Source organism: Choloepus didactylus, chromosome 3 (assembly GCF_015220235.1).
Source record: "Choloepus didactylus isolate mChoDid1 chromosome 3, mChoDid1.pri, whole genome shotgun sequence".
In the NCBI taxonomy this organism is placed as follows: Eukaryota; Metazoa; Chordata; class Mammalia; order Pilosa; family Megalonychidae; genus Choloepus; species Choloepus didactylus.
Genome location: NC_051309.1, coordinates 25,906,843 through 25,928,570, shown reverse-complemented (window position 1 = coordinate 25,928,570; position 21,728 = coordinate 25,906,843). Strand labels below are relative to the sequence as shown.

General features: G+C 36.1%; 1 protein-coding gene across 1 annotated transcript in view; it reads left to right on the top strand.

Annotated features, from left to right (window-relative positions):
* SEPSECS (Sep (O-phosphoserine) tRNA:Sec (selenocysteine) tRNA synthase) overlaps positions 1–21,728 on the top strand; it is a 53,047-nt gene that overhangs the window by 7,513 nt on the left and 23,806 nt on the right. The window contains exons 6-8 of the mRNA XM_037829515.1: positions 3,409–3,511; positions 12,731–12,860; positions 12,991–13,082. Of these exons, the coding sequence (XP_037685443.1) occupies positions 3,409–3,511; positions 12,731–12,860; positions 12,991–13,082 (325 nt within the window). The remainder of the gene's footprint in view (positions 1–3,408; positions 3,512–12,730; positions 12,861–12,990; positions 13,083–21,728) is intronic.

Genomic DNA, 21,728 nt, shown 5'->3' with positions numbered 1-21,728 from the left:
TCCATGTAATTATGGTATTTGAACAAACTGTACAAGTTAAATTGTTTAGGAAATACAGATCTTGCACCAACTAACCATCTCTTCCCTCACATGGAATTTGAGGTTTTAAAATGCAGTCAGTATTGTCCTTTACCCTTTGACCCGACTTGCCCTAATCCTAACCACATCTGCTTCATTCATATCTCTAGTTGAAGACTGGACTCTTTTTCAGCTTTTTTAACAGTTGCTATATGTTTTAATACTGACATTCATATCTGTCGAGTTCTAGCTCTAAGTTTCAGGTGTCACACAGATACCCAGAGTTCCAGGGATTGATCAGGTGATACACAAAGGGATCAGCGTCTCAGAATCTAGAAATAGCTGTTACAATTCAGGAATAGATGTGACTGCTGTAAGAGCTTACAATCTAGGGACCATTACAGTAAGTGTTCCCCTAATAAGCTGTGCTCTGAGTTTACGCATTGTAGTTAGTCCATATTGGTGAGGCATTATAGTATTTGCCTTTGTTTCCAGCATAAGAACTACACTGATTTTTTACTTTTCTTGTTGCATAAAGTTATACTTCAGTTTTAATTCATGGATTCACATAATTTGGCCATAATGAATGCATGTTAGCTTTTACTATTTTGTGATTTTAAGAAACAGGTTTAAAACCATGCTCTGAAATTTATCTTGCTACATTCAAGAGCCTCTGAACTCTGACTTAAGATTATATTGAATATACATTAATGATTTATTCATTGCTTATCAGTCAGGTTTTTGAAAATTTGTATTGAGATATTTAATATTTCCATTCTTTGTTCATTGATATTTTGATATGTAGAAAAATTTTAATTTGATAGAAATAAATCACATTTCAAAAAACAGCATATGGATATCTGTATTAGTTAGACTGTTTATTCTTGAGGTTAGTTTTGTTTTTATTTACTTTGACTTTTTTTTTAATATTTACGGTTTGCTTGGCACAGTGTTAAGTATTCACGTTGCTATTTTCTTTGAAAAAACTCAGAGCTTTTTCTCAGTAAAATTCTCATTTATTTTTAGTTGGTGTTATGTTGTTACTGGACAAAGGCAGTGGATTCTTTGCCAGGTGCGCTCAAATGACCAGTTCCTGAGACACCGGGGTTTCAAAGAGAGAAAGAGGTTATTGCTAGGCATGAAGCAGGAGAGCAGTTGGCTTATTGGCCCAAAAACCTATCTCTCTGAACTGCAGTAATTCTGATAGTTTCATAGTATTAAAAGATGGGCAGGTTTTAGGATAATGAGCACAGTGGCTCCAGATGATGTAATTAGAGGTGATTTAATTATTGAACATGTGCAGATTGATTACATGCTTAGTCACAAAAGGTATGTAAGAAAATGGCAGCCTTAGTATAATGATGGGCATGCTTTTTAGTATCATAATGAGGTGTAGGTGACTTTTAGTGTTAAGCTACTGCACCTCAGGCTGTCCCATTTTGGTTAGATCCACCTTTGGTTATGGAGAGAGCTTTGGACTTGGGGTGGGTTAGTTCTGGGCTGACCCAAGACCCTACGTTGATAAACATAAGGGGCTGTCTTTAGTGGTAAGACTCTAAAGTCGAAAAATTTAATAAAATGGGTACAAGTGAAGGTTAGTCACAAGGTGTTTACGGTCACAAGGGCACAGGATAAAAGCTATACAATCATTATCAGAGATCATGGCAGCTAGAGTACAGTTCAGGGATTTCAGTTATTTCCCTCTGTCTGTTCTAGTAAAAAGGAGTATCTATATAATGATTAAGTAATCATAATCATCTCTTAAATCCTAACTTCTCAGTTATAATGTAATGAATGTATCTGATAAGAGTGAACTTGAGAAAAATGGAACGCACAGTTATTAGTAATATGTTTGAATTTCCGATTTCATGAAATTGAAAAAATACATTTGACTTTTTACATCAAGCTCATTTCATTTATAGTCTTAAATTGAGTAGATGTGGTGTATATTTTGTTTTTGTTAGTTAATTGGACAGAGTATTGTGGGGGGAAATCAGTCAAAGGAAAAGTTATAAAAGGGGAGTATCATTTCTTGTGACAAGTACTTGATATTGGCTTGTAAATTAGAATACAAGTTGCTTCCCATGGAAAATATTTTTTCTGTTTCTCTTTACCTTTCATTTAATACCTTTTTGTACACCCTATTATTAGCAAATTTGACCAATTGCAAATGTTTTTTAATTTTTTCTTTATAATGAAAATAGAACTTTGTTGTTGTAGTGCCTTACATTCACATTCATTATTAAGAAATGCTTTCGTTAGAAGACAAGCATGTAAAAGTACATTTTATCTTATAAGAAAATACTTGTGTGTGTATTATAAGGTCTACATTTTTAGAAACAGTACCAGATTAGTTTCAGTAACAAAGGGATTTCTGTTACAATTTGTAAGGTTTATAAAAATAAGTGGTAAATGAGTTTTTAATTCATAAAATTTCAAGTAAACAAATTGAAAACTTCTAACAGATGAACACAATAATATTCTTATTTGTAGTTTACTAGAAATAAAAAATGTATTATGCATAAATATGTAGTAAAACTATATAATGTGTATTTGAAATATATTCTTTTGGAAAACAACTTCTATTGCATAGAAACACTTTGCTTCCAAATTCTTAATATTACAGAAAGAAAATTGAAATAATTAATTTTATCAAAGTGTGGAATTTAGTTTTAGTTTCATAGCATGAAAACATTTCCGTTACAGATGACCTCAGAGAGAGTGTTTGGTTTTGGGAAAAAAAATTTATTATGCTGTAATCAAAATTTATTACCTTACTTTGCCTTAAGTTATACTCTCAGATTCTCTTAAAATGAGGCATGTCAAATGAAAATCTAAGAGTGGATTTAAAACCAAGCTCTTTAGTATCCAACTTAAAAATTGTAAAGTATTATTTTGATACTGAAACATTTTAATGTTCTGTATTTTCTAATAACATTAAAGTGTATTTGAAAATGTATTTTTTATTTTATGTGATGTCTAATGTGAGATTGTTAAAGATAATTTGGATATGCTAATTATTTTACAGAAATTAGCTTCACTGTGATAAACAAAAGCGTTAAAAAATTAGCATATCACCTTGTGAAGGGGGTCATTATATAGAATCTTCTTGTTTTTTATATAGAGAATTTTAATATGATTTAAAAGCTACTGTCTACATGAATTTTTATAATTTAATTGGCAACATTAATTTAAATGATTTTTTAGGTTTATTCTGAAGTGCCTTTTATGCATTTCCAAGCTGCTAGAACACTGCAGTAGGAATTTCACTGTTAGTGATTTTTTTTCTTGGTCTACATGAAGGATAGCTATTACATTTTTTAAAAAAGTTTTCACACTGTAATTTATAAGGCACAGTGGGTATGTCTTATTAATTATTTATGTTTGTAGATTAGAAGAACTGGCTGTGATTTGTGCTAATTATGGCATCCCACATATAGTTAACAATGCATATGGAGTGCAGTCTTCCAAGTGTATGCACCTAATTCAGCAGGTAAGAGAGCTTAAAAAGATATGTCAAGAAAATGTTGATTTTAACATATTATAGGATCATTACTTTTTCTTATCACCTTGTATAGTAAAAACACTTTTCTAGCATCCTTTATTTCAGGGAGCATGAGAAACTTACATCTGAAGGTCCCTCAATAAAAGCCATTACTCTGTGGTCATATGGTGTTAATTGGACCAATAGCTTTGGTTGTCCATCATTAACGTAGAAATACTTCATTAGTTTAGTTTCTAACTTTCTCAGAATATTTCATTAACTAGGATCCTCACTTTTCTAATATACTGGATTATGGTATTTTAAAAGTTAATTGGAGATTTTTTTCTGTGTTTAATATTTAAGGAATCACTTAAACTAATTATCCTAGATTGCAAATGACTATAAACAATTCTTGCATGTAACTATGAATTTGCAGTCTTTAAAAATATATATATTTTTAATAAGCATCAACTAGATCCTGGTCATCTGTTTCAGATTCTAATTTTGAAAATATGCTTATTCTTCCCACTCCACTCAAAGTAAGAGAGCCATGCCCTACAAGGCCTTATGTATTCAGGCCTCTGTTGCTTCACTGATTTAGTAACCTACCACTCTCCCCCTCACTCCTCCAGATTCACTCGCCTTCTTTCTGTTCTTCCTTGGAGCCACATATGCACATGCCCCCGGGCTGTTGTTCTTGCTCATCCCTCTCCTTGGAAAACTGTTCTAGAGAATTGCATGGCTTCTTTCCCCTCTTTCTTTTGGTCAATAAGACTTTCAGACACTCTACCTAAAATAAGATCTTGTCCTTCCCTGATGGCATTCTCTGTCCCCATTTCCCTGTTTTACCATATTCATCAATTTTAAGATGCATTTATTCCACATATTAACATCTCTGAAATTGGATCTTATAATCCAGTAATGATATTTGATTTTACAATCTTAGGATGAGTGGTGTCTTACAATATTAATTGGCAGAGTTTTGTCTTACTACTGATAGGTAAAGTTATGGCTTGTTAGAGTTGATAAAATATGGTATTTTTTTCCAGAGCATTTATCACCATTTGCTTGTAATGTTTATTTGTTTATTGTCTAGTTATTGACAGTAGTTAGAATTAAGATTCATTAAGGCAAGGGCTTTGTTATGTTCACTATTATATCCTTAGTACCTATAGGATAGTACCTGGTACATAATTGATACTCAATAAGTAGTTACTGAAAACATGAATATGTAAATAAACTATTATTTTAATTTACAGTGATTAATTGTGCTCTATTGGGATATGAATTGTCTGTGTTCGATATGGGTTATATACTCTGAGTGCATAATGATGTTAACTTACATATTCAGGGTTAACGTATACATAATTTGTGTTATGTGGACATAAGTTATTATCTATAGCCTTCTCCAGTATGCTGAATGCCCAGTAGAGCCTATCTAGTAAAATGTTTTGTATATTATCATCTTGAGTGTGTTAGTATTATCTTTTATATAAAATAGTTAATATAATAGTAATTGCTGATTTGCTTAATTTACTTACTCAAAGGTTATGTCACTTAGAACATAATTGGCTGCAAGTAACCAAAACCAAACTCAAATTTGGCTTAAACCAAGTAAGGAAATGTATTCATTTATGGAACATAGCAAGTCTAGAGGTGGAGTGAGCATAGGCATGATATGTCAGGGTTTAAGAAACTACTAGAGGAGGACTGTTTCCTGTTTCTTTGGTATCCTTTTCCGTTATTCCATAACTCTTCAACATAATCCTAGACTAGATTATGTCTCATTTGAATGGAAGTGGAGGGAGACTGTACAATTCCCTTCATTGGAAATCTTGAAAAACATTTTACTTCAGTGATTCATTTTTATTTCTTTTTCTTTTACTTTTTAGTAGCCTTAATTCTCTAAAAGGTCAAATATGTCAGCGTTACTAAATGCTTGGAAAAGTGGGGGAAGAGTAGAATATATATCATTTGTAACCCTATTACCCTAGCAAATACCCTTAATAATTTGTGTATTCCTTTTTCTCTTTTTATATGTATTTGTTTTTACGTAGTTGTATTATATTTAATACTAAATATTTTAAACTTAATGTTCCATTTCTATATTCTCTGCATGCCTATGAAGTCTTCATAATTATCGTTTTAATGGTTCCAGAAGTGCTCAGTGTTTTGACACTCATGACTTTTTAAAATAAATTTTTAAATTTTGAAATAATTTCAAACTCACAGAACTCTATCGTACCCCACCCCCTGAAATCCTCAGATCCACCAATTTTAACATTTTGCCACTTTTTCCGTATTATTCTATCTATCCGTCTATCTGTCAACTCATTTATCAGTCCATTTTGGAGTATAGATTGTATACTTCATGCTCCTTGAACATTTAATACTGCCATGCACATTTCCTAGGAACAAGGATATTCCCTTATGTAACCCCTTAAGTGCAATTATCAAGTTTAAAAAATTTAACAATGATAAAAAGCTTACATTCTATATTCCATTTTTTTCTTATGTCCCAGTAATGTCCTTTTGAGCCTTTTCTCCATTTTTAGATCCCATCCAATATCATATATTGCACTTATTGTTATTATCTCTTTAGTTTTCTTTCTCTCTCTCTCTCGTGGAAACATATTTTCAACATAAATCTTCCCATCTCAACCACTCCTAGCATAACCATTCAGTGGTGTTAATTACATCTACAGTGTTGCAGTACCCTCACCACCATCCGTTACTATAACTTTCCCTATATCCTTATCAACGGAAACCCTACACTCATTTTGGTTTAACTCCCCATTGCCCTTTCCCCCTCATTCCTGGTAACCAGTACTCTACCTTTGTCTCTGTGAGTTTGCATATTCTCTGATATTTCCTTGTGGTTACCAAGGGACTTGAATTTAACATCCTAAATCTATAACAGTCTCATTTGCTTTTATACCAACTTAACTTCAAGTATATACACACTATGTTTCTATACTTCTTGCCCCCACCTGCATGTAATTATTGTCACAAATTGCATATTTATACATTGAGTCCAAAACCACTGATTATCATTATGTATTGTGCATTTGCCTTTTAGATCCTGTAGGAAGTAAAAAGTGGAGTTACAAGCAATAGTACTGGTGTTTATATTTACCCATGTCATTATCTTTACTGGAGATCTTTATTTCTTCATGTGGCTTCAGTCAGTTGTGTAGTGTATTTTCCTTTTAATCTGTAGAATTCCCTTTACCATTTCTTATAGGGCCAGTGTAGAGGTGATGAACTCCCTCGGTTAGCTTTTGTTTATCTGGGAATGCCTTACTGTCTCCCACATTTTTGAAAGACAGCTTTGCTGGATGTAGAATTCTTGGTTGAAGTGTTTTTGCTTTCAGCACTTTAAATATGTCTTTCAACTACCTTCTTATCTCTGTGATTTCTGATGAGAAATGGACACATAATCTTATTGGGCTCCCTTATATGTGGCATGTTACTTCTCTCTTACGGCTCTCAGAATTCTCTTTATCTTTGGCAATTGGCAGTTTGACTATAGTGTGTCATGTTGTGGGTCTATTTGGGTTTATCCTAGTTGGAGTTCATTGAGCATCTTGGATGTGTATATTTATGTCTTTCGTTAAATTTGGGAAGTTTTCAGCCATTTTTTCTTTGAATGTTCTCTCTGCTCCTTTCTCCATTTCTCTTCCTTCAGATTCCCTCAGTGCATATATATTGATATGTCTGATAGTATCCCAAAGGTTCCTAAGGCTTGGTTCACTTTTCTTCTTTCTTTCTTCTTTCTACTCCTTAGACTGGATGATTTCAATTGTCTTATCTTCAAGTTCATTGATTCATTCTTTTGCCAACTCCAGTCTGCTGTTGAATCCCTGTAGGAAATTTTAAATTTCCATTTGTGGTCTTCAGTTTTGTTTGGTTCCTTTTCATAATTTCCATCTTTCTATTGGTATTCTCTTTGTGTTCATCATTTTCATGATTTCTTTTAGTTCTTTGTTCATGTTTCCCTTTTAGGGACATTTTTTAAAAGTCTTTGTCTGGAATGCCCCAGTTATGATCCTCCTCATTGATGGTTTCTAACGCTTTAATCTTTTTTGCCTGGGCCATCGTTTCCTGTTTTTCGTATGTTTTCTAATCTTTTGGAAACTGGAGATTTAAAAACAATTTTTTTAACTTTTTATTTTAAATAATTTTAAACTTGCAAATATAAACCCTATACAGAGAACTCTAACACACCTCCATTCACCCCAGTACCCTTATCTATCAATTTTAACATTTTGCCCTTTTTGCCATATCATTCTTTCTATCAATCATCTATCCTTTTGTCTGTCTGTCTATATACCTATTTATCTATTTTCTGAATATGTGAGAGCAGGTTGTACACATAGTACCCCTTGAATACATAATGCTTCCATGTACATTTCCTAAGAAGAAGGATATTCACTTACATAATCACTTTAAGTGCATTTATCAAGTTCAAGAAATTTAACATCAATATGAAAATTTTAAATGTGTTGTTGCTGGGACTTAAGACTCTGCGGTGTCTGTTCCTTAAGCTTTTATCCAGCTAGTGTTAACACAGGGCTTTCCTTCAATGCCAGGAGCTAACAAAAAACAAAGAAGAGGAAAAAAGAGAAAACACCTTTCCCAGTCTTTGCAGATTGACCTTTGAGTGTTCTCCTTAAAGCTTATCCGTACAGAGTTTAAAGAATTGCTCCAGGCCAAAGCTTAGGGCGCTCGCTGATCCTTTCTGTGGATGCCTCTTGTCTTGGGCATGCTCATGTGGCCCTAACAGTTTCCTTTTCGTCCTGGGCACTGCATTGTATTTTCTACAGCCAGCCATCCCTTGCCCCAGGGAGCATGACTAGCATTCTGTAGGAAGCTCTGTGTGCTACCTTCTACATGCAGGACAAATTCTAGGTTGGCAAGTCCCTCAGGCCACCACCAGACAGATTGGGCCTGACATACATGCTCCCAGTGTTTACATGAAGGTTTCTCTGCTCCCTCCAAAACCAGGACCAGAATCCACACTGGGAGTGTGGGCTGGCTCTGTGCCAAGTGGGTGGGGGCGGGGCCAGTCATGATGACATGAGATTCTTCCACTTTTAAGTAGCTTTTTTCTTGATTCAGTGCTTGCTCTGTTACTGCTGTCCTTTAACTGTTTTCTGAAGCTTTGAGAAAGATGTTTCTGCCAGTTCTTACTGGCTGTTCAGAGTTTCTGTAGGAGGATGATGGAGCCGTGAAGCTTCTCACTCCACCATTTGAGGCAGAGCTCATAACTTTTTTCAGTGTAAGAAAATTTGGTGGTATACTCAAAGAGATTAAGACTGAAGGAAAATGTGCTTCAGGATGTGATATGAAAGGTGCCCCTGGGCTTGTATGTCATGGATACCCTGCCTTGTCACCACGTTTGTGCGTTTGTGAGGTAATTTTACTAAAATTTTAACCAGAAAAGTAACAATATAAGATGAGTTTTTAAAAATGCAGTTATTGTATTGTTGCAGATACTGAATTAACTTCTGAAATTGACACTTCTTACAAAAAGAAAAAAGCAGTACATAAACATTTCTGAAAGTTTTTCTCAAATTTGGAAGAGGTTGTGGTACTGTTGTTTTAAATGAAATAAATATTTGGGTCTTGTTGAATGCTAGTTGCTGTTTCATGACATTGTTAAAAATGAAAGTTAGCCTTAATTCATCTCACTGTTTCCTATGAGTAATAAATACTATTTACTGAGTTACCCACCATGTGTCAGGCACCCTGCTAATTTCTTCAAGTTTATTAATTTAATTCTGACAACATAAGTTACACTTCTTATAGAGATCCCAATTCTACATATGAAGTAACAGAAACTCAGTGGGGTTAAGTAACCTGCCTAAGGTCCCCTACCTACAAGATGGCCCATCTTGTTCAGCGTGAATCCAGAGCATCATATTTTCCTTCAAAAAAACCAAGTACTAAAACCACAAGTCCTTTCTTGAGAAAATAATATTGTAATAATTAAGCAGCCAATGAAGGGAATAGCTGATATTAAAGTGTTTTGGAATTCTGTTTTTGGGGAAGATGCCCCTGAATGACAATGCTGAGCATATTAAATATCCTGGCACACACATGTAGAGCCCGGGAAAGTTAGCTTTGGAGAATTCATACATCTGTTTGTATACTAACGTGACTAATTTAGAAGTCTCATGGAGTATGCGTGATAGGACAGATTAATGGAGAGGGAGGTAGTCAAGTCAAAAAAGTATATAGGAAATTATTTTAGAGTCAGAATGTGTTTAGAGTCAAGAGTTGTGAAGATCCAAAAGTGTGGGAAGCAGCAGCTTCACTTATTAAGAATTTGAGAGAAGTCGATGTTACTGCTGCTTATTTACACACCTAATTGTCAGTTCATTCAACAGATATTTACTGGGTTCCCACTTACATGCCAAGGGGTAGGCACTGGGGATGCAGTAGTGAATAACAAAAAATCCTTACCTTCTTGGAGTGTACTGTTTTGTGGGAAGGCAGACAATAAACAATAATGACAGGTCTTGATCAATTCTATGATATTTGGGGGAGGGAGGGTCAGAGTAGATGGAGTGATGGGGGCATGGAGTGGTACAGCTCTCCAAGAAGTAACAGTGGAGCAGGGTTCCCAAGATACATGGAATGAACCATGTGATCCCTGGAGAGATTCCAGACAGAAGGTAACTGAAAATGCCAGGACTCTAAGGTGAGAGTGTGCTTAGAACGTGTGAGGAATAGCAAGGAGGCCAGTATGGCTGGAGCAGAGTGAATGAGGGAAACAGTGGTAGTAAATTTAGTAAGAGCTTTGAGATCCATTAAGGACTTGGTATTTTACTCTTGGTTTGATTGTCAGCCATCAGGGTTTTGAGCAGGAGAGGGACATGTGATTTACATTTTTATACCATCCCTCTGGCTGCTCTGTGGGGAATAGATTCTAGGGAGACTGGAGTGGCTCTTTCTCCCTACAGTGGATGGCTTTTGCAGCAGCCCAGGTGAGGTATATTGGTGGTTTGGGCCAGGTGGTAGCTGTAAAGGTGGGGAAAAATGTTGAATTCAGATGTATTTCAAGAGTGGAGCTTATAGGGTATTCTGGTTTATTAGATACAGGGTATGAAAAAATAAGAACTCAGGGACTCCAGGGCTTTGGGCTTGAGTAGGTGGTAGAAGTGCCAAAGGAATAATACTTTATCTTTTAAACATGGGCTCTTCACCCATTCTTCTAGATTCTAAACTCTGCTGTGACACTCCTGCCTGGGTGACCTTTGGCAAGGTAGTTTAACTGCCTGGATTTGAATCCCAGCTGTGCTGTTAACCACCTGTCAGAGCCTGGGCAGGTTACTCTAATTTCACTGTGCCTTAGTTTTCTCATATGTAAAATAGATGCTATAGTAGCATCTATCTCAAATTGTTGTTGTGAGGGTTAAATGAATTATAAATGTAAAGTGCTCAGAGCAGTGCCTGACACATTGTAAGTTCTCAGTAAATTCTGGCAGTAGTTATTATATGAACAATGGATTATCTGTTTTATTCTGTGCTGCTATCGCCAGAACCTGGAATGATGTTTGGCAGATTATTGGTGCTCAATGAATAAACTGATAAATGGCCCCCTTTACTTCATAGAACATGTTATTATATCCTAGTCTACTTAAGCTCTTCCATCTTTTTAGTGTTGCTGTTTTTTGTTGTTTTGTTTTCTTCCTTATGAGTAGCCTCTGACTTTAGTGTGTGCAGTGAAGTCTGTGTATCATTCCTTAGGTTGTGTTCGTCCTGTTTGTTTTGTTTTCTTGTCACAGGGTATGCAGCCCTTTGAGTGCTTTCTGTATTTTACTGATGAAGAGATTCTTATCAAAGTCTATTGCACTGATTTCTCTCTTAGTTCTCCTGCTCCTTATTTAGGTTTGTGTTTCTCTCAGGAAGCCTTGGACAATATTTGAACAGTAATAAAAAGACAACTCTGTTCCACTTTAAGTGCTGCTACTTTGCATATTTTTTCAATTATTTTTTCCATTAGTTGTATATGTTTCTCTGTTTTCATGTGATACAGTGAGATTTTCTCTGATTATAATTTATTAGGAAAGTAAAAAGAAGAATAAGAGGGGAAGGTAAAGATTTAAACAATTATTCAATGGCCTCTGAAATAATCTGTTCTGCTTCTTGGTTTTTGCTTCTTTCACCTTTTGCCTGGGTCTGGTCTCTTAGATTAGGCCAGCTATCTGCTCCTCCTATTTTTTCTGAGATATGGATGTGCAGAGAAGGCATGAAGATGAAGGTCAAATGTGGTTATAATAATAGGAATGTAGATTGTGAATACAGATTGAAAATCTGTGACTACAGATAAAGAAAAAAACTATCTTAGTTGAAATTTAGATAGTATCTTATTTTAAGAGGAGAAAATTGAAGCACATTAGACAGAAGGTCATAGACTGTGTTGGATGGGGACCAGAACTTAGTTTTACATTTCTAGTGGGTAAGTATTTAATTTTTCACCAGAATATTAGACTTCACTTGAAGTTCATATGCAAAAGAATGAGATCATCAACCATTGTAACATTAGGGAACATGAGTTATGCAAAAACATCGCTTTTCGTATTGCCAATAGTATACAAATAAAATTTACATTAGTTGGTGTTAAGAATAAAATTCTGTTTTTCTCTTTTGTTGTCTGAGTGGTGGTAGGGGCAGAGCTTGTTCCTTAAAGTGGTCATGGCAGGTAGCAGGTTGTCCAGGCAGCAGAGAGGTAATTAAGTGTATCACTAACTGATTGGCTACTCGGTTAGCTAGAATCCATTAGATTATGCGTGGCCACTTTTGAAGTCAAAGAGGTTGTTTAAAACTACACAGGACCCTGTGACATGTATTGTCAAAAGGAAGTTGTAAATGAGAGACACAGGAGGAATCCACTCTTTGTTACCTAATTTTAAGGGGTAAAGCTCTGTTTCAATACAGCTCCCTCTTGAGACTTACCTAGTGGTCATGAGGATTAAGTAATTTATGTGTGAAAGCAGATTGCAAACTGCAAAGTGCTTTTCAAAAAAAGGGGCACCATTTAGAAACTCAGTTTAATACCAAAAATTTTTACCAGTACTCTTACAAAGAAAATACTTTGCTCTGTTTTGTTTTTTTTTTATTTTATGAATTGTGTTAATGGTATTTATTTGTTAATAGCAGTTGTGTATCTGATGTTCTCCTGGCAACTAATATGTAATACTAAATGTTATTTGATTCTAGGGGGCTCAGGTTGGTAGAATAGACGCATTCGTTCAGAGCTTGGACAAAAATTTTATGGTTCCAGTAGGTGGTGCTATAATTGCTGGCTTTAATGATTCCTTCATTCAGGAAATCAGCAAGATGTATCCAGGTAGGTAAATCAGTTGCTCTCTAGAAAAAATAATTAACAAACCAAAACCCATTTGTACATATACTATAATAAATCTTAACTTCAAAAGCCTTTATCCTCCCTGAATGTAATTTGTTCATCTTTATTTCAGGAAGAGCTTCGGCCTCACCTTCTTTAGATGTCCTTATTACTTTATTATCACTTGGGTCAAATGGCTATAAGAAGCTGTTAAAAGAAAGAAAGGTAAGCTTTCCCTTTAGGTGTAAAATAATGCTCTTGACTAGAACAGTGCTTCAAATCATTGGTGTTTTTGCCTGTTAGTTTATGTATCAGGAGTATAAATATCTAGTATAGTCCTAAGAGATTTATTTGGATCTGAAACCATCCTAGGTGGTTTTTTTATTAGTCTTTGTCATCCTCGTCTATCTAGATATTCTGAGGAATCTTGGACCAGTGATTTTGCCTTTTTTTTTTTTTTTTTTTTTCCTAATACACTCCTGCAACAGGGATTCTTATTAGTTCAGTAAAACTCAGTTCATCTGTCACTTCAAGATAGAAGCTCTTGAAAGATAAATGGAAAAGTCTTTTCTTTTTAGTTTTTGGAATCCTGAAGACTTGTCTGAGTGTGAGATGTCATTAGCCACAGTAAAAAGAACCAGATGAGGAGTTGGATAGTGTGCCAGTTTGAATGTATTGTGTCCCCCAAAATGCCATTATCTTTGATGCAGTCTTGTGTGGGCAGACATATTAGTGTTGATTAGATTGTAATTCTTTGAGTGTTTCCATGAAGATGCGACCTGCCCAACTATAGGTGATAACTCTGATTGGATGATTTCCATGGAGGCGTGGCCCCACCCATTCAGCGTGGGGCTTGATTAGTTCACTAGAGCACTATATAATAAGCTCAGACAGAAGGAGCAAGCTTGCTACAGTCAAGAGGGACACTTTGAAGAATGCACAGGAACTGAGAAGAGAGGAGCTGCAGATGAGAGGCAGTTTGAAGATGGCTATTGAAAGCAGACTTTTGCTCTGGAGAAGCTAAGAGAGAAAAAACACCCTAAGAACAACTGAGAGTGACATTTTTGAGGAACTGCAGCCTAGAGAGGAACATCCTGGGAAAAAACCATTTTGAAACCAGAACTCTGGAGCAGACACCAGCCACATGCCTTCCCAGCTAACAGAGCTTCCAGTGAAGGTACCCATTTGTTGATGACTTACCTTGGACACTTTATGGCCTTAAGACTGTAACTTTGTAACCAAATAAACCCCCTTTTTAAAAGCTGATCCATTTCTGGTGTTTTGCAAAAAGGCAGCATTAGCAAACTAAAAGAGATAGCGTTTCATTCTAAAATGATCAGTCTATCTCTTGCCATTATTGGAATGCTGAACGCATTGGTCCTTTGGGCTCTGAAAAGAAAAAATGGCATTTTATGCTTGAAAACTGAGCTTTGTCTCCAACACTGAAAACTATCTTAATGCAGGACAACTCCAGAATTTTAGAGATAATATTGGCAGGTCAGGTCAGACTAAGATGCTTCATTTGTCTCCTAACTGGGGGAGCTAGAGGCCCCTGGAGTTTTTTTAAATGTATAATTTTCTAGCACTTAGTAGCAGTTGTCCCTTAGATATATAATACTTTACATATTTAAAAAATTTTTTCTATATATTATCTCATAGATCCTCACAGTAGCCTAAAGATGAATAGTTAACAAAAGTTTAAAATGTTTGTGTCCTATTTTATCCCAGCTCCTCCTCCCCCACTAATACAGTACATGGGAAAGTAATTCTATGATTTTTATTGTGAGGACATTTCTAAAGATTTATGTCTTTAGGGAAATGCAAATTAAAAACACAATGGGTCTCCATTACTCGCCTATTAGAATGGGTGATATTAAAAACAGTAACAGACACCTGGCAATACCAAATGCTGGCAAAGATCTCAAGAAACTAGAACTCTCAGACATTGCTGGTGGAAGGGCAAAATGGTCCAGCAACTTTGGAAAACAATTTGGCAGTATCTTATCAATTTAAGCATCTATTTAACATAAAAACTAGGAGCCTGACTCTTAGATATATACTCTAGAGAAATGAAAACTTATGTCTACACAAAAATCTGTAATGACTATCTATAGTGATATGGTTTAAAATTGCCCAAACCTGGAAATAATGTAGCTGTCCATCAGCTGGTGAATTGGTAAACAGACTGTAGCACATCATACCTGGCAGTAAAAAGAATGACCTAGAGAAGTTCCCAGGTAAGATGGGGAAGTAGGGAGCTTCAAAACACAGTTCATCCTCCAGGGCAGCTAGCTTGTCTGAAACAACTCTTTTAGGGCTCTGGAAACCAGAAGAACACTGTAAATTGTCCAGGGAAGAGCGAAAGGAAGAGACCAATAACCTGGCAATGAAAAGCTGTGAGTAAAATTCACAGGCTGTCCTGGGATCTAGTCCTCAACTGGAAATAAAAGTTCTCTTTCCCAAGAATCTTGAGGGGAGGGGATGAAAGCACTGATCACGGCTTTTGATTAGTGAATTCAGAATGCTGAGTGCTGATTCTGAGGGTAGCTACAGTTTCAACCAGCCCAGGACAAAAAGCAGCCAGCAGCCTCTGTTTCACCCCCACCCCCTGACAGGGCTGGAAGTTGGAGGGATCTACTACCTTAGAGCTGTGGGGAATAGTTTGCTGAAGGATGACTCTTCCCTATGAAAGGGTGGAGGCACGGCCCAGCACTCTTCATGACTTTTGATTAGCTAATTCAGATTGCCAGCTCCCAGCTCTGTGCTAGGGTTTCAACCTGCCTTGGACAAAAGCAGCTGGCAGCTTCTGATTCAACCCCTTCCACAACAGGAGCAGAGTTGGTTGAGACTTAAAGGCACAGTAAGGACCTTAGGACTGCGGGGAACAGTTTGGTGAAGAGCAACATCTGCTGAGCAGGCAGAAAAGCACAGATTCGGGGAGCCATCAAAGACAAGTTTGGCATCCTTCTGGATGTCCTCCCCAGGGCACTTTGGAACTAATCTACAGTACTTTAGTGGGCCCTTGGACCTGTTTTGACTGGGAAATACTGACTTGGGAAGCCTCTCTGGGGTGACCCTTTTCCCAGAATTTGCCCTCCAGGTAATAGAAGCTAGAGAAAATGAAGGAGCGTTGAAAACTGCAGAGGCAAATAAAAACAAATAGAATAGATCAACATTCTTGAAGAAGGAACAGGGGAAGGGAAACTTTCTCTGGGGGGGTGAAACAATTGCATAAGTAGTGCAGTCTCAAAAATTGTACTGTATATCCAAGGCAAGAATCAGATGAATGAGAGCTGAAAAAATCTGATCAGTTAAATAACAGCTATTCTAAAGGTCTGTACGGAGTAGAACCAAGTGTGGAAGGAGTGCCTTAGCACAAAACCAATCAACAAGAAAAACCTAGGCAAGAGAGAGAGAAACTGACCTCCAGATTAAACTGATTAAGATAATCAGATGCTTAGACACCAGGAAAAAATTACAAGCCACACTAAGAAACAGGAAAATATGGCCCAGACAAAGGAACGAATTAAAACTTCAGAGGAGACACAGAATTTGGAACAACTAATCAAAGAAGTTCAAGCAAGTCTAAATCAATTCAAGAAGATGAAGGAAAATACGGCTAAAGAAAGAGATAGGGATGTTAAGAAGACACTGTGAGCACAAAGAAGAATTTGAAAACATAAAAAGAGACATAAATTATGGAAATGAAAGACACAATGGAGATTAAAAATACACTAGAGGCATGCAACAGTAGATTTGAACAGGCAAAAGAAAAAATCAGCAAGCTAAAAGATGGGGAGCTGAAATGTTACGCAAGAACAGATAGAAGAATAGAAAAACTTGAGCAGTATCTCAGGAATTTGAGAGATGGCATGAAGCGCATGCACATACTCGTTATGGGTCTCCAAGAAGGAGAAGAGAAGGGAAAAGGGACAGAAAGAATATTTTAGGACATAATATCTGAAAATTTCCCAACTCTCATAAAGGACGTAAATATACATATTCAAGAAATGCAACAGAGTCCAAACAATAAATCCTAATAGACCTACCCTGAGACATATATTAATCAGAATGTCGAATGCCATACTAATCAAAATGGAAGCAGCACGAGGAAAGCAATTTGTCACATACAGGGGAAACTCAATAAGGCTAAGTGCCAATTTCCCATCAGCGATCACAGAAGTGAGAAGACAGTGGTATGGTAATATTTAAGATACTAAAAGAAAAAATTACCAGCCAAAAATTCTTTATCCAGAAAAAACTGTCCTTTAAAATGTTCACAGATAAACAGAAACTGAGAGAGTTCATCAACAAGAGGACCTGTCCTACAAGAAGTGCGAAAGAGAATTCTGCAGGTTGAAAGGAAGTTACAGGAGAGAATGGCTTAGAGTACTGTGAAGAAATGAAGATTATCAGTAACGATAATTGAAAGGCTAAAAAGAGAGACAAAAATAAGATACAATGTATAAAACCAAGCGATAAAATAGTAGAAAAAAGTACTGCCTTTACAGTAATAACACTGAATGTTAATGGCTTAAACTCATCTTTCAAAAGACAGATTGGAAGAATGGATAAAAAATCATGATGCAACTGTATGTTGTTTATAAGAGACTCACTTTAGACCCAAAGACACAAATAGGTTGAAAGTGAAAAGTTGGGAAAATATATGCAAAAAGAGCTAGGGTAGTTGCATTAATGTTGGACAAAACAGAATTTAAATCAAAATTGTTATGAGACAAAGAAGGTCACTATATATTAATAAAAGGGGCAATCCATGAAGGAGAAATATCATAAATATTTGTGCACCTAACCAGGGTGCCCTAAAATACATGAGGCGAACATGGCAATATTGAAGGGAGAAATAGACATCTCTACAATAATAGTGGGAGACATCAATACACCACTCTCGTCAGTGGACAGAATATCTAGACAAAGGATCAATAAGGAAACAAATCTTGGATAATACCATGAATGAACTACACTTAACAGACATTTACAGAACATTTTACCCCACAACAGCAAGATATACATTCTTTTCAAGTGCTTATAGATCATTCTCCAGGAGAGAACACATATTGAGTCACAGTACAAGTCACTATAAGTTTTAAAAGATTGAAGTTATACAAAGCATTTACCCTGATGATGATGGAATGAAGCTGGAAATCAGTAACAGGTAGAGAACTGGAAAATTCACAAATATATGGATGGTAAACAACACCCTCTTAAACAATCAGTGGTCAAAGAAGGAATTGCAAGGGAAATCAGTAAATATCTTGAGGTGAATGAAAATGAGAACACAGCATATCAGAATGTATGGGATGCACTGAACACAGTGCTTACAGGGGAATTTATAGCCCTAAACGCTTATGTTGAAAAAGAAGAAAGAGCTGAAATCAAAGACCTAACTGCACACCTGGAGGAACTTGAAAAAGAACAGCAAACTAATCCCAAAGCAAGCAGAAGGAAAGAAATAACAAAGATTAGAGCAGAAATAAATGCAATTGAGAATTAAAAAACAATAGAATCAAAAAGACTAAAAGTGGGTTCTTTGAGAAAATCAATAAAATTGATAAACCGCTAGCTGGATTGACAAAGAAACAGAAGATGCAAGTAAAATCAGAAATGAAAGGGGGAACATTACTACTGACTCCATAGAAATAAAAAGGATCATAAGAGGATAATATGAACAACTTTATGCCAATGAATTAGACAATTGAAATGTAATGGACAAATTCCTAGAAACACATGAACAGCCTACACTGATTCTAGAAGAAATAGAAGACCACGACACACCAATTACAAGTAAAGAGATTGAATCAGTCATCAAAACCTGCCAACAAAGCAAAGCTCAGGACCAGATGGTTTCACAAGTGAATTCTACCAATTGTTCCAAGAAGAATTAGTACGTATCCGCTGAGATTCTTCAGAAAATTGAAGAGGAGGGAACCTAATTCATTTCATGAGGCCAACATCATTCTAATACAAAACCAGATAAAGATACTGCAAGAAAAGAAAATAACAGACCAATTTCTCTTACGAATATAGATCCCAAAATCCCCAACAAAATTTCTTGTAAATCAAATCCAATAGCACATTTAAAGAATTATACACCATGATCAAGGGTTTTATCCCAGGTATGCGAGGCATCATTTTACACCTACTAGAATGGTCACTATTAAAAAACAAGACAAAAAAAAAACAAAAACAGAAGACTACAAGTGTTGAAGAGGTTGTGGAGAAGTAGGAACGCTCATTCACTGCTGGTGGGAATGTAAAAAGGTGCATCTTCTGTGGAAGGCAGTTAGTGGTTCCTCAGAGAACTAAATATACAATTGCCATATGATCTGGCTTTCCCACTACTAGATATATACCCAGAAGAACTGAAAGCAGGAACGCAAACAAGCATTTGCACACCAGTGTTCCTAGCAGCATTATTCACAGTTGCCAAAAGATGGAAGCAACCCAAGTGTCCGTCATCTGATGAAAGCATAAACAAAATGTGGTGTATACATAACAATGGAATATTTTTCAGCTGTAAGAGGGAATATAGTCCTGAAAACATGCAACAGCAAGGATGAACCTTGAGGACATTATGTTGCGTGGAATAAGCCAGGCACAAAAGGACAACTATCTTGCAATCTCACTAATATGATCTAATTATAATAAGCAAACTCATAGAGTTAAAATCTGGAACCTAGGTTACCAGGAGATAGAATGAGGATAGAGAATGGGGAGCTAATACTTGATTTCTGTTTTAATTAGGTTGGTTGTAAATGTTTTCAGATGGATAGAGGTGATGGTAACACCTTAGGAATGTAATTAACAGTGCTGAATTATGCGTGTGATTGTGGTTGAAAGGGGAAACTTAGGGTCATGTATGTCACTAGAAGGAAAGCTGGAAGATAAAACATGGGACTGTATGACATAGTGAACCTTATTGTGGACTATTACTGGGGTTAATAGAAATATAAGAATGTTCTTTCATGAACTAGAACAAACATACAGCACTATTACAAGGTGTTAAAAGGGTGGTTTATGGGAAAAATATACACCTAATGTAAAGTATGGGCTATAGTTAATGATATTTTAATGTTCTTTCATCAGTTGTAACAAGGGTACCACACCAATGCTAAGTGTCAGTAATAGGGGAGTAAAAGGGGTATTGGGCTTTTCTTTTGGGAGCAATGAAAATGTTCTAAAATTGATTGTGGTGGTGAAAGCAGAACTCTGAATATACTGTGGGCATGGATTGTGTACATTTTGGATGGATTATATGGTGTGTGAATATATCTCAATGAAACTTTTAATAAAAAATAAAAAAAGAATGAACTGTTGATTAATGCAACACCATAGATGGATCTCAAACACATTTTGCTAAATGAAAGAAACCAGACTGAACGGGCTACACATTGAATGATTTCATTTACATGCCATCCTAGAAAAGGCAATAAAATATAGGGACAGGTAAAAGATCAGTGGTTGCCAGAAGCTAGAGAGAGGGGGAGGAGAATTTGGGGGTGATGGAATATTTTATGTTTTGATTGTGGAAGTGGTTTCATGGCTGTATATGTTTGTCAAAATTGATACCTGATAATGGACAACTGAAATTTTGCTGTATGTAAATTATTTCTCAATAAAACTTACTTAAATAATTTTACATGATTAGAATAAAACTGCAGTTTTGTTACACTCCATAAAGTCGTTATCATGTCATAGATCATTGTAGCCAAGAGAAGACCTCAGCAAATCTTTCAGGGAACCTCCATGTGACAGATGAACCTGTTACCTGTTCATATGAGGGTTAGTTGAATCAGATGCTGCTGGTCTTAGCTCTCTCATAACTAGTTTCACCATGGAAAAATTGAACTCTCAGGTTTTATTTCCCATTTGTGAAAGAAAGTATATTTCAGGACACTTCTAGTTCTGAAAGACTAGAATATTTCTTTTCTTTTTTCTCCTCTTTAGTGTTGGCAGCCTGGGGCTAGGAAGAGGGCAGCCCTGGTGCAGGGTGGGCCAGGAGGAATGGCTTAACAGTGATGAGGTGAGCATGGCAGTCTCTCCACTTTTTTCATTTGTAAATTGGAGAGTTGTAGTCAATGCTCTGTAAGACCTTGAAACTTTAAAGTTCATTGATGGTTAGTGAATAGAACTGCATATAGCATCTCTGTCTCTCCCACCTGACTTGAATTCCTTGAGCACAGGGACAGTATCTGTTCCAGTCTTGCTCTGTAAGAGCCTACCAGTGTCTGGCACATAATAGGTGCACAATACATTTACTTGCCAAGTGAATGTATGACATAGAGCAAAACATAGCCAGGGTCTCAAGAGAGGTTCAGACAAAGCTGTTGGTATTCTCCAAGGGGACACCCCCACTTGGGGGGTGGGTGTCAAAAGGATACCTTTGAAGAGAAGGTAACTTTTTGAAGGTGAAACTGGCAAAATAGATTGAGACTAGATCCTGAAGGTCCTTGAAGGGCTAAATCTAAATTTAGGAGTTTAGATTTCAATCACTGGATTTTTTTTTTCTTATATTATTAGAGCTGTTGTAGGTTTACAGAACAATCATGTAGATGGTACAGAGTACCTAAATACCCCCTGTCACACAGTTTCCCTGTTAGCATTTTGCATTAGTGTGGTACCTTTGTTAAAATTGATGAAACAGTATCATTATAATTGTACTATTAACTATTGTCCATTGTTCATATTAGAGATCTCTCTGTTGTACAGTTCTGTGAGTTTTTTTGTTTTTTTCTTTTTATTCGGGTAACATATATACAACACACAATTTCCCATTTAATCCACTTTCAATTATACAATTCATTGGTGTTAATTACATTCACATTGTTGTGCCACCATCACCAACATCCATTA